Here is a 13,482-nt window from a genome sequence, read left to right as displayed (position 1 = left end):
AACAGAGTAAAGCTACATTAGGAAAAGTCATAGTTTTAGCTGAAATTCAGGGACAAAGGCTTATTTTGGCAAATATTTATGTACCTAACGTCAATTATCAGGCTTTTTTTTTATAGATCTTTGTAAAGGTATTCAATGGAAAGGAGGAGGCGAGAACCGGCTTTTCAATATAAATAATAGTTTAATGATAAACTTAAAAGAAGACACAAACACACACGACGGACGTGTCCGTAAACGATCTCTCTCTCCCGCACGGCCCCCTGCAGTCAGCCTTTAACCCTCAGGGAGGCATAATTAGCCTAATACGATCACGACCCGGCCCCGCCCTCCGCCCTGCCACAATCTTGTAGGTAGTTTGCAAACCGCTGGCACCCCTCATGATATAATATTGGAAGGAGACTTTAACCTTTTAAAGGACTCAGTCCTTAATCATAGTGAAGCAAGCCCCCTAGAGCAACATTGATGTTTCACAGGATGTGTAAAAATGTTGGTCTTACAGATATTTGGAGGCTTTTGAACCCATCTGGTAGGGACTATATTTTTTTCATCAGTCCATAAGATTTACTCTTGAATAGATTTTTTTTTTATATCTAAGTCCCTCATTTCATCTGTCATTGATTGATCAATTGGAAACATTTTAGTCTCAGATTACACCCTGGAGTGTTTAGAGGTTTTGCAACATATGAAGAAAAGGAAATCATATCATCAGTTGGTGCTTTAATGTATCCCTCTTGCAAAATCCTAAATTCCAACAAATGCTAAAGGCTAAAATCAATGTCTATATGGAGACCAACTGGTCCTCAGTATCCTCTGTGGGCATGGCTTGGGAGGCACTTAAGGCAGTTTTTAGGGGTAACATTATACATTATGCCACTTTTACCAAAAAATCTAAAGCACAAGAACTTGTGGAATTAGAAGAGAATATTAAAAGCGCAGAGGCAGATCTAAAGCGCTGAATGTTGTCTAATGGCCTCAGAGAATTGACCCGATTGAAATACAGATATAATACTATTTTGTCACGGAAGGTTTTGGCTATTCAGGGCAAGACAGTTATACTTTGCGTTGGGGGACATTTTCTAGCTAGATATATAAAACAGAGAGAGTCTTTTTCTACCATTCCCTCAGTGAAATCTGTTAGTGGTGAAATATTTACTTCGGCCACAATAAAGTTTTTAAATAATTCTATCTTGATCTTTTTAGTTCCACATCTTCGCCTACTGAAGAGGATATTAGAAACTTTTGGAACCATTAGAACTTCCTAAACCGTCAGCAAAGCAAAACATTTCTCTTGACTCTGAGATAACCTTGGAGGAGCTTGGTGAGGTAATTAAGGCCTTGCCTACAGGCAAGGCTCTGGGGCCAGATGGCTTTGCTGTTGAATTTTACAGAGTTTATACAGAATCATTAAAGAATGGAAAGATTCCGCCGACCATGACACAAGCCCGGATCTGTCTGATTCTTAAAAAAAACATAGATTCAAGCAAGTGCAAGTGTTACCGTTCATTTTCCCTGATCCAGCAAGATGTTAAAATATTGTCAAAAATTTTGGCTAACCTATGAAGTAAAGTTATGACATCTCTTATACATATATATCAGGTGGGGTTTATTCTGGGCCGTATCTCTTCTGATAACATTAGGTGTTTCATCAATATCATGTGGTCAGTGGCAAATGATCAGTCTCCAGTCGCAGCCATCTCACTTGACACCAAAAAGGCATTTGATATGGTAGAGTGGGTTTATCTTTTTAAGCTATTTTTAATATGTGTTAAGAAATACTTTTATTGAATGGAATAAGTTAGTTGATAGACCCCCAGTAATGGCGGTATAAACAAATGGATTAATTTAAGATTATTTTACTCTGGATAGGGGCACCTGGTGGGATTGCCCTCTTTCCCCATTATTGTTCTGTCTTGCCGTGGAACCATTAGCAGCCATGATACAAAAGGAGGATGAATTTCCAGGGGTAATGGCGCATAAGCTTTTGCTTTATATATAGATTATATTTTATTATTTGTCTCTGACCATATGCCTTGCCTCCACAGAATTAGTCATTTATTTTTCTATAAGTTCTCATGATACAGAGTTAATAGGCCTAAATCCTATTATCAAATTATGGTGGTGTGTTAAGATCCAAGAATTTTGGTTGAGCGTTCAGAGTTTTATGTGTGATGTAAAGCAAACTCAAATTTAATTTTGCTTTAGACTCTGTATTTAGGCGATGAGGTAGTCATTAATATAGGGGATAAATACATAAAAGATTGGGTCCTAGCCAGTGTTATGATTGGCAGACAGATTGTTCATAGGGGATGGAATTCAGACCTCATTTCAAGAGTGGTGCACAGAGATTGGGAGAGTGGTGGCATTCAAGGAAATGTCATGTAGAGGGCTGGACAAGTTGGATTCGTTTAATAAAAAATGGGGCAGCTACTTGACCTTCTTGGAGTGCTCTCGGGGAGAGGCAGTGGAGAGAGAAGTGTAGTTTTAAATGTGTGTGATTCTTTTTATTTATTTATTTTAATATATTTTATTTTTTTCTTTCTTTCTTTTGTGTGTGTGTGTATATTCAAGTCTGACCACAGGGATACTTGTTGTGGATCAGGGTGGGGTTTGGGACTGGGAGGGGGAAAGGGAAAGGGAATAATGGGGTTAAATTTTGATTCTGTGAATATATGTTTTGCTATTCTTTTTTAATTGTGTGAATCAATAAAAACTGTTAATCAGAAAAATGACAATGCTCTGTGCTAAGGGGTGGGTGAAATACCAATTTCAGCGTTGCCAGATCTTGCATGAGAAACAAACTAAATGGTCTGGAAAAACAAGCCCAAAATAAGCCACTTGCCTCACTAAAATATGCCAATATAAGCAATAGATTTTTTTCATGTGTGGTGGATTCATCAGCACAGAACTCATAACAAGCAGTTAATTAACAGTAAATTATAATTTGATTTAGAGTTCTGATTCAAAACCCAGCTGCTTCAAATTCTATATATATACAGTATATATTTATTTAAATAGATTAAGACTCTCATGCCGAAATCTGCAGCAGCAAAAGTATGCTCTTTTTCACCGCTCACTGAAACGTATTCCAAAAACATTACACTCCCTAAATACATTAACTACAAGAATAGGCCTACATCTCAAAATCTGTGCATGGTGAGTTGTGCACGGATGCCACGGAGAATAGCGTGAAGCCTCCACGCGATATGTCTCCGCGGTAACATACTCAACAAGCCAATTGATAAGATGCGTGGATTGACGTCTCAGAGGTAACTGAGATTCATCCTCCGCCACCCGGATTGAGGCGAGTCACTACGCCACCACGAGGACTTAGAGCATATTGGGAATTGGGCATTCCAAATTGGGGACAAAAAAAATAAATACATTAGGCATAAGATCCCATAGATAACTTTATTTCCAGCACAGAGGCGCTGCTGTTTCTCACGGAAGAGATGCGGCCAATGTTAACATTGTTAATCACTCATGCAACGCTCACACTGGATTTGTGAACCCGGCGTTACAGTGTATTCAGAGTGGTTCTGTGCTCCACAACTCCATCTCGTGCTCAGAGTACAGATGTTATCTATTTGGTTATTTGCTGACTGCGTAGTTTTTAAAGCGCTCCAGAATCACTTTAATTTCACTTTTGAATACTTCCAAGTATGTTTAACCACTACATGTTAATATACAAATACAATTAATTCACCCCATGGCATTTATGTACAGCAGAGGAGATGTTAAAATGAGGAGCACATTATAGTTAGGAGTATATTGCTTAATTTATATATTTGTTTTCTGTGAGTGAAGAGGAAAAACAAGTCAAAGCAATTTACGAAATCCGTAGTTATGATAATTTTTAAAAGCTAAGCTTTATTAAACAAATGTCTACTTTGTAATACTTTAATACAAAGTAAAAATGTATTTGGTGTAAGGCATAAAAACTAAAACATCCACTACGTCACAAAAATCCACTACGCAGATTATTAGATCTACTACTTCATCGCGCTACATTCTGCAGCAAAGTCAGGGATATGGAATCAATTCCATGCCACATATATTTGCAAAAATATAAAGTATTGCAAAATAAAATAAAGTTTTGCAAAAGAAAAAAAAATATTGAGCAAAAAAAAATATTTTTTTTAAACAAAAAAGACGGTATCATGAGATCACACGTGATGGAAATGCAGATTAAAAGGAGCCTTGCAAAATAATTAGTAGGCATTGCAAAGAAAAAGATGTGTGGCAAAATCATTGCTGCCTAAAAATATGTTGCAGAGATAAAAAAGGATAAAAGTTATTTAGTTTCTTTTACAACAGTCATTGATTTTTGCAGTTAATTATATCTTGGTTTTTGCTATATTTTATTTATATTTTGCAATTCTGTATTTTTGTTTGCAAAACTTTATTTTTTTCTCTCGATACTTTATTTTACTTTTGTGATACTTAATTTTTGTTTAAAAAAAAACAATTTTTTTTTTTTGCTCAATACTTTTTTCTTTTGCAAAACTTTAATTTATTTTGCAATACTTCATATTTTTGCAAATATATGTGGCATGGAATTGATTATATACTGGGATACTTGGGACCCTCTCCAGTTTGCAGCAATGCTTTGCTCCAGCTGACAGATGGCGCTGATAATACAGCAAACCTCAAGTGGGGATCCCATCGCTATGCGAAGAAGACAGGGTCTCAGATTTCTTTACTTGTGAGATGGAGGTTACATTATATATATTTTTTCCGAAAGCTCTTTTGGGTATCTAATTTGAAATTAGCGCCTATCATGTGAGATAGCGACCCTCAGCATGGAGGAATCGTGGGATTTTGAATTCGTGTCTCGAATGGTTGACAGTCTGGTGTCGTTTCTGTCCGAGTTTGTGGATGACTGGCTGGCCAACGACATGAGAGTTGCAGTGTTTAAAATACTGTCCAGCTGGCTCGTCCTCAGTCTCATCGCGATCCATTTCGCTTGGAAAGTGTACGGGAACACTGTCAACGATATGTACTACAGACAGGGTGAGAACATAATAAGTCTAATACAATGCCACAGATATGACTCGGTCTATGGTTGTGTGTGTGTGTGTGTGGTGTGTGTGTGTGTGTGTGTGTGTGTGTGTGTGTGTGTGTGTGTGTGTGTGTGTGTGTGTGTGTGTATATATATATATATATATATATATATATATATATATATATATATGTATATACACACACACACACACACACCATATAAGTTATGTTTATATAATCTTGCGGCTTTTTAAATGGCATTAATTGGAAACTTAATTAAAGATGTTAATTTCTCAGGGACTGGAGGACAGAATGGAGGGACCCCTGACACAGCACCTCATCGCAGTGGATGGTATGTGGTCAGCCATTTGTTTTCCTCCATAACAGGTGCAAATACAATCATATTATCTATATTTTGGATAGTTCACCCAAAAATGAAAATTCTGTCTTCATGTTGCTCAAAACCCGATTTACTTTCCCTTCCCAAACACTTCTTTTGTGGAACACAATAGGGCAGAATGTTAGGCAGCCTCAGTCACCATTCGCTTGCATTGCATCTTTTTACTGTCATGCTACCTAACATCTCCCTTTGTGTTCTTCAAAGAATGTCATACAGGTTTGGAACAAAATATAGTAATACATTTTTGGTTGAATTATCCATTTAAATGGTTCTGCGGTGTGACAGATTTATTGTTAAAAGTACAAATATTCCATCTAGTCTCTCAAGTAATATGAGATCATAAAAACATATTAGACAAGAATTTGACTGTTTAAACTGCTTGATGTGTTATTTAGCATAAAGTCCATTCTCTTCCATTGTCAAATTTGAAATTTTCTGTTTGCCCTATAGGGAAAGTGCAGCTGGTGATGCGATGAAATCCCACCGTGAGTGATTTACCTGCAACTGGACTAATAAGAACAGACTCACAAGCTGGAAAATGGCAACTGCATTCCTCCAAGATGTATAAATATGACAGAACTTGTGCCATAAAATCCTTACATGTACATTTATTGGTACTTGTGAATCTGTGATGGACTGTGGTGCATTTCTTGAAATGTACCCAAGAGAAAGGTGCTGTGCACTGCACAGAGGGCATTAAGGGTGTATGATCTGACATCTAGCAGCTCCTACCCTTCTTTAAGGATGGTTTGAAGACACCTTTATTCAGACTGATTTCTGGCTGTGAGTAGATAAGACCTGAGAGATATGTTCACAATATCCTTTGAAAACGAATTACTGACTGCAATGCTGGTCAAAATGATGGCCCCAAATATTCACATCGTATATTTGTAGAAATCAGATTAGATCATTGATTTGATATGCGAGATGGCAGTCGATACTGTACAGAGAAAAGACTTCAAATGTGCCTCTGCCATGTCATCTGGTATCCAAGTGGTTTTTGCTCTGAAAACAATACAGTGAATACAGTTTGTAACTAGTAATGTGAATGTCTCTGTTATTTTAAGATTCCAAGAATACTCTGGAATACAATGTAAAAGTGCATATTTGAAATCACCTTGTTTTAGTAGGAGTCGAGGAGTTGTATGTTGGGAAAACGAAAAAGTCGACATCTGTGCATCTGTATTTATAATGTGATATTTTAATATAAAACATGATGCTCAACAACAAATATAGGACTAGACTAGATTTTACTCATCAGGAATTGATTGGATAATGAAAATGTTGTGTTCCATACCAAAGGGGTTGGAGAGCAGGGTTTTGAAAAATAAACACTTGATATAAGCCAAAAAGGAAAGTTGCTTCAGAGGTGGAGCAAGTTATTACATTTTTATGTGAGATTATAAAAGCAAACCTTTTTTATTATTATTTTGAAATGATTGTGAATTAAATACGGTCAGTTTGATTTGATTTAAAATTGACTTAGAAAGTGGAAATAGTGATACTGCAGATATTATTGGCTGTTTTGTACGACATATTGCTTATGTCCCTCATTTGTCAAGTCATCATGGATAAAAGTGTCTATATTTTGCTTTTAATGTTTAGCAAACTGTAAAAATATATGCTGTTATGACAAATTTTACTAATTAGCTGTGCTTAGAATTTAATGGAAAAGTGCACTTGCTGCAGACTATTTCAGGGGGAAAAAAAACACCAAAATAATATTTATTTTTTTTTACACCCAAAATTTCATTTAGTTGTTTCCAAACACAAATCATTCCACTAAGTCCAATTACTGTACCGGTAGTGTCATTGGGGGGGTGGCAACAGCATTATGTGCACATCCATAACATAAGTTTTGCGCAAGTATCAGATGAAATTTATTTGTGCCATGTTTTTTAACCTGCACTTTGGCTATTTAAGAGCTGGGACCATACTTGCACTAGTAAAAATGAGAAGTATCATATATGAACATAATCCGTGATTTTTAAATTTTTTTTTATTATTGTTCACATCCATAACGTTGGTGCCTGTCAGTCCAGGCAAGAGTAACCTTCCTCCAGAGAGCTTAAGAAAAATGTAAATTTATAATTATTTGTTAGAAAGCCAACAATGTCCAGACCTTGAGTCATGGCCTCTCCCATCAGTTTCCGATCAGCAACAGCACCAGCTGCATACGTGGTCTTTGACCTTTTGTGGCAGTTTCTGCACCTGTGAACCCCAATCTTGGGCCAGTTTTACTAATCACCTCATTCACAGAGGAAGGGAGAAAGTCAGAGAGCTTATAGCGATCCAAAATAGCCCAGACCTCCTCTGGCCATGTGTCACTCCTAACTGTTGGACCACTGGCTATCAAATCCAGAGGATCTTCAATGACATCTGATAGAATCAATGCCACCACCTTAAAGAGAACATAATGAACGAAGCTTCAAAACCTATATAAACTAGTGCCTCGGAGCGGGTATCAAAACGGCCAAGTTACGTGGCATCATTACATCAAAATGTTTTGAAACATTCAAAATAATTATCTTAAAAACTCTTAATAATATATCATTAAAATATCTATATATTCTCCAAAGATTCAGATCTATGTAATCCAGGATATTGTAAATTGTCTTTATATTAAAAATATATGGCAGCTAATAGTTTCCAAAGCATTGTGTCAGTGAAGCTGCTTTTGACTCATCGTCTCATTGTATTGACATATAAAAAATGTAATTAAAATCTGATAGGGGAAGACAAGAAATACAAATCATGTGTTGATCAATACTGACTAGCACTACTGCACAATTCCGTTGAAATAATTCTTCTAAACACCCTTTTAAAAGTGTTTCTTTTTGTTTAATCATGTTGTACATCAGGCTGGATAGGTGCATTGCATATATATATATATACATGGGGGCAAATATATATAATTATATATAATTTTTTATAATTTCTCATTTCTTTCTTTTGATTTTGAGGTGAAATTTTCTTGACAGGTTTTGTGAGATTTACCCAAGTAGAGGGGGAAGAAAAGCACTTGCTAATATGGTGAAAAATACTTACTCCTTCCCATGACATTTAGTGTATTCTGGATACCATGAGGCACACTGACCAAGCCTTTAATCAGATGATCCCCTACAATCCTCTCTGCTTTTGCTGCCATCCCTAGCACAGCCTTCCCAAAGCCCACCAAATAAAGGTTATTCCTTTAGGTTATAAAGTGTGAAACTCTGACCACCCACAAGTAGTTTGTCCCCATGTCACTCCAGACATCTGCAGACCACTATGTCTGGCTGCACACCTTTGATGGCCGCAGATAACACAGCCCGGGCTCACATCTCTAATGATGACCTACTGTGAGAACTTAATGATGCCAACCCAACCCGCAGTGGATGTGAGCCATAAACCATTCAATCTTTCCACACCAGAGGAACAAGGCCCGTTAACACTTGAGAAGAAAAAGAGATTGAAAACAGGGTGATTCATATTCAAATACATTAAATTTCATCATCAGAAATCAATATATTTTAAAATATGAGAAACCTAAAACTAATTTCATGTGTTCATAAATCAGTGGATAAAATGACACTGTGCTTTTTAGTAGCCTATATTACATTGGATTTGTTTCATTCAGCATATTAACTGAATAATTGCAATCCTTTAAAGTACTCCAACTGTATCAGGTCTCAGATGTTTCTTTAAAATTTGAAAACACTAATTACAAGGTAGCCACAACTCAATGACCAGAGACAGTCAAGTCAAATGAATGAAAAGACATAATATTCTAAATTATCTTTCATTAATAAATTAATACAACATTGTGCCTTCATTAATTTTATTAAAACTTATGATGAGTCTAAATAGAAAATATCCTATTTTGACTGTTAATTATGTATACAATTCAATGGCTTTTAAAGTTTCTCAGTATTGTTATGAGGAAATTATTGTCAAGCACAATCATGTGGTACATTTTACTTCTCTCAGAACTGGTAAAGATGGACCAATCACAGTCGTTTGCATTTCTCGCCCTCTAAGTTTATGTCTATAAAGCTGCGTTTACACTGCCAGCTAATTTGTCGATGCATGTCGCCAGTGACTGGTAGGTTTCTAGTGGTGTGTATGGAGAGCCTAAACAGCACTGTTTCTTTACAATTAATATTATTATTAAAATATTAGGATCACGTGAGCTCTACCATCTTCTCTCGTATTGACTGTAGCTCCCGAAAGTCGCTCTTCATTTGCATACATTTTAACATTTCTCAACTTTGTCGCGTCGCTGGACACGCTCGCATCCAGCTCGCCAATGGTCGTCGTCGCTCATGTTGCCTGAAGTCGCCAGCTCTCATTGAAAAATTTATGAGATGAGGTAGTTTTGTCACTGCATGTCACTGGCAGTATGTTATGTATAGTCCAAGTATGTGCAACTGTTCATCAGTTAACTATGTTTATCAAATGAACGACATATAAAGTTAAAGATCAGTTCAAGATGGTTAGCAAAATAACAACGGCATGCTAATGAACTACTTTTAATTTTAAACAACATAAGCATTAATTATACAGTATTAAGAAGATAGCAACATATGTGCCGCAGTGATGTACTTGAGGAAAGTAGCTGCCGAGTATTCCTCTAGCGAATCTCCACTCTCTTCCAAACAAAATGGATGAACTACATCTCCTCACCCATACAAACAAGAACTTTTCAAACTCATCTACCTTGTGCTTCACAGAAACCTGGCTGTGTGAAGCCATTCAGACAGCTGGTTACATCTGTCAGACTTCCAGCTCTTCAGAGAGGATCGTATTGCATTAACGGGATAACAAGAGGTGATGGAACATGCTTTTACATCAATGAAAGTTGGTGTACAGATGTAACAACGTTAAAGAAGATGTGCTCTCCTAATTTGGAAGCACTATTTATCAACTGTAAGCCTTTCTACTTGCCGTGAGAGTTTTCCTCGTTAATTCTGGTGAGTGTTTATATTCCTCCACAGGTGTGTGGGAGCGCAGCGCTGCAACAGCTAGCTGGTCCGATCACAGACACAGAACAACAATACCTGGACTCACTTATTATTATTCTTGGTGATTTTAACAAAGCTAGCCTTACACGTGAACTGCCAAAATACAGACAGCACATTACATGGATCACTGCTAACAACATTAAAGGATGCATATCGCTCTGTCCCTAAAGCAGTTTTGAGACTCTCTGATCAATATCTGGTTCATTTTCTTCCGACCTACAGGCAGAAACTTAAATCAGCTAAGCTTGTAGCAAAGACTGTAAAGAGCTGAACCAATGAAGCAGAGCTGGAACTACAAGCCTCCTTTGCCTGCACTGATAGGAGTGTATTTGAGGTTGCAGACACCAATCTGGACGAGCTCACTGATACTGTGACATCATATATCAGTTTATGTGAGGATTTGTGCATTCCTACTAGGACTAATTTAACATTTAACAATGACAAACCATGGTTTACAGCAAAACTCAGGCAGTTTTTTCAGTCCAAAGAGGATACTTACGGAAGTGGGGATAAAATCATGTATAATCAGGCCAGAAACACACTGACAAATGAGATTAGTCTCACACTCCACACCCACTCTGACACCTCCTGCACCCTATATTGTAGTTCATTGCTTCTCTTGACACAATGTGGGCAAATCTCATGGTTGATTAAACCAGGGAAATGCCTAAAAAGGAATCAACAGTCATCACGAACTCATTCTATAACTGCTGAAGATGTTTAATTTGATATGGTATTTTATCACACACCAGAAAGTATCTTACACCTGTAAAATGTTTAAAGATATTCACTCTAATCATGCATAAAAAAAATTATGCACCGCATGCATAAAAAAATGCAACTGTAGCCTAATGGTTTTCAAAATATTTGATGGACACCTCTAAAGCTTCACAGACAAAAAGCTAGTTGACAGTGCTGTTCTCTTTTGTTTGCGTTGCAGTTATGCCATGTTTGTTTGTTGTTCTATCTATTGCAGCACTTTTTTGTGTTGTCATGGATAATTGATGTACAGAAGGCTTCATAATTCTCAGGTGGCTGCAGCTAGCAGATGGGAAGAGGTCACACTGCTGGCTGGTATTTCTATTCTGCAGCACCAGTGACCCTTTGTGAGTACAATATTTTTTGTCTCTTGTCCTTGTGGCAATCATATGCTCTGTTATTTTATAAAGGGCTCAGATTTGGCTACTTTGTACAGGGCTTTTGGAGTTTTTCCATCGTTGATCACCTAATTATCTGCACACCCAACAGGGAACGTTCCAGGAAATTTGGCTAATGTAATGTAAAGGTTAGTAACAAATGTTGTCAAAATGTTAATGGAACATCCTTATGATTATTATTGTTATTATTGTTTAAAAAAAAGTTCTCAGTGTTAGGAGAAATGTTTTTAGGCCATGTCCATGCCAATAATATTTTATTTGAAAACGCATTGATTTATCTACGTTTATGCCTTTCATCTACATTGGAATGGCATTTCACCAAAAACGGCACATCCACACTAATCCGTTTTTCATTTGAAAACTCTGTTTTCAGTTTCCTAATGTCATAGGCCAGTCATGTGGAGCTCAATTTGACATGTGCCACTTACCTAAACAATGGTATTAACTTATGGCAGTGGCCTGTTTCAGCAGGATAATGCACCCTGCCACACTGCACACATGGTTTGAGGAACACGATCCACGATCCATGGCACCTCCACCTCGCAACTTACAGGACTTGAAGGATCTGCTAATGCCTTGGCGCCAGATACTACAGGACACCTTCAGGGGTCTTGTAGAGTCCATGCCTCGGTGGGTCGGTGCTGTTTTATTCACAAAATTGTATACATTTAAAAGTGTATGTATACTGTATATGCACTGTTTTTTAAAACAAAAAAATATTTACATATATTTTTGGCCTTTTATTGGTCTTTAGAGCCTTTATTCCAAAAGATATTCTATTCAGCACCTTTACTACATTAAGGACCAAAGAGGACCATTACATTTGTGACCTCAACACCCCCATAATTGCACCTTCAAAAATGGCCAAGAGAACAGTTCAAGGAAATCTTTTGACTTTCAGAAGAATTAGAGAACATAAGGTGAGATATTTCTATGACTAGTGCACATTTAAAACATGTACATGTTTTTAACTCACAACATTTTCAGGATTTCCTAATGTGGATTTAATTTTCTTTTCAAAAAATTATAAGTAATTATATCATCATAAAATGAATCATCATAATAGACTATAACAGAGGGTAACAGGCAGATATTATGGCCACGTATAGCTTTATCACCATGAGTCTTTGCCATGAAAGCAGAATGTAAACATTACAAATTACACACTATCTACTGCATACCGTATATAAAATTTCAGTCACCATCAAGTGGTTACAACAGCTTTTTTAACTGATCTTATGTGGATTCTATTCATAGAATAAGGCAGAAAGCATATTATTTATGTAGCATGGACCAAATGATAGCTGTAGTGGCAGATTTGTCTTTTCTCTATAATTAACATACACAAGATACTCCTTTGCAAACCATATATTGCCATAATCATTTATTTATTTACTAAATGTTCCATCAGACAAAATTGTATTTTTATGCTTTATGCTGTTAAAAGTTAAGTTACAAGGATAATATGGCTTGGTATGCTGAAGTCCCTGTCTGTCTGGTATGTATGGTGTAATACCATCTTCTAATGTCCATATTTGGCATATGGACATTAGAAGTCTACAGTGGCCTTGCTCTTTCTGGATGTATGTAACCTGCACAATATGAGAGTATTAAAGATATTTTCATTAAGTGGAGATGAATGACAATTCTTTCTGAAGAAATGTTAAGTAAACAAAAAAGAATCTATCAATATTACTTTTAGATTAAATGTTATTTTGTATCCTGTCCAATAAAGCCTGCTAAAAACAAATTAATGGGAATTTGCACCATTGAATTGGTATGAGCATCTTTATTACATTTTCATTTACAGTACTGTCTTTTGATAACTCTCACTGTAAAATTGATATAGTAAAACTGTGGTGAAATATTAAAGCTGGAGTCTACCTGTCTAAAGATATATTGGTTGTCATGATTAAATAAG

General features: G+C 36.6%; 1 protein-coding gene across 2 annotated transcripts; it reads left to right on the top strand.

The window, feature by feature from the left end:
• The first annotated feature begins 4,669 nt into the window (after window positions 1-4,669).
• On the top strand, window positions 4,670-6,780 carry LOC127646923 (T-cell leukemia translocation-altered gene protein homolog). 2 transcript variants are annotated; one of them, XM_052130907.1, is made up of 3 exons: window positions 4,670-5,010; window positions 5,299-5,353; window positions 5,852-6,780. In XM_052130907.1, the coding sequence occupies exons 1-3, from the start codon at window positions 4,800-4,802 to the stop codon at window positions 5,892-5,894; spliced, it is 309 nt and encodes a 102-aa protein (XP_051986867.1). In that variant the 5' UTR covers window positions 4,670-4,799; the 3' UTR covers window positions 5,895-6,780. The 2 variants fall into 2 exon arrangements, with proteins under 2 accessions (XP_051986867.1, XP_051986866.1); XM_052130906.1 differs by having other exon boundaries at window positions 5,299-5,388.
• The last annotated feature ends 6,702 nt before the right edge of the window (window positions 6,781-13,482 follow it).

Source organism: Xyrauchen texanus, chromosome 7 (genome assembly GCF_025860055.1).
Source record: "Xyrauchen texanus isolate HMW12.3.18 chromosome 7, RBS_HiC_50CHRs, whole genome shotgun sequence".
Classification (NCBI taxonomy): Eukaryota; Metazoa; Chordata; class Actinopteri; order Cypriniformes; family Catostomidae; genus Xyrauchen; species Xyrauchen texanus.
This window is presented reverse-complemented; position numbering and strand designations above follow the sequence as displayed.

Excerpts from the sequence above, each read along its gene's own strand:
- LOC127646923 (XM_052130906.1), top strand. The coding sequence starts at position 4,800 with ATGGAGGAATCGTGGGATTTTGAATTCGTGTCTCGAATGGTTGACAGT. Across the intron at positions 5,011-5,298 it reads CGATATGTACTACAGACAGG|GGACTGGAGGACAGAATGGA; the intron begins GTGAGAACATAA and ends TTAATTTCTCAG. Across the intron at positions 5,389-5,851 it reads TTTGTTTTCCTCCATAACAG|GGAAAGTGCAGCTGGTGATG; the intron begins GTGCAAATACAA and ends TTTGCCCTATAG.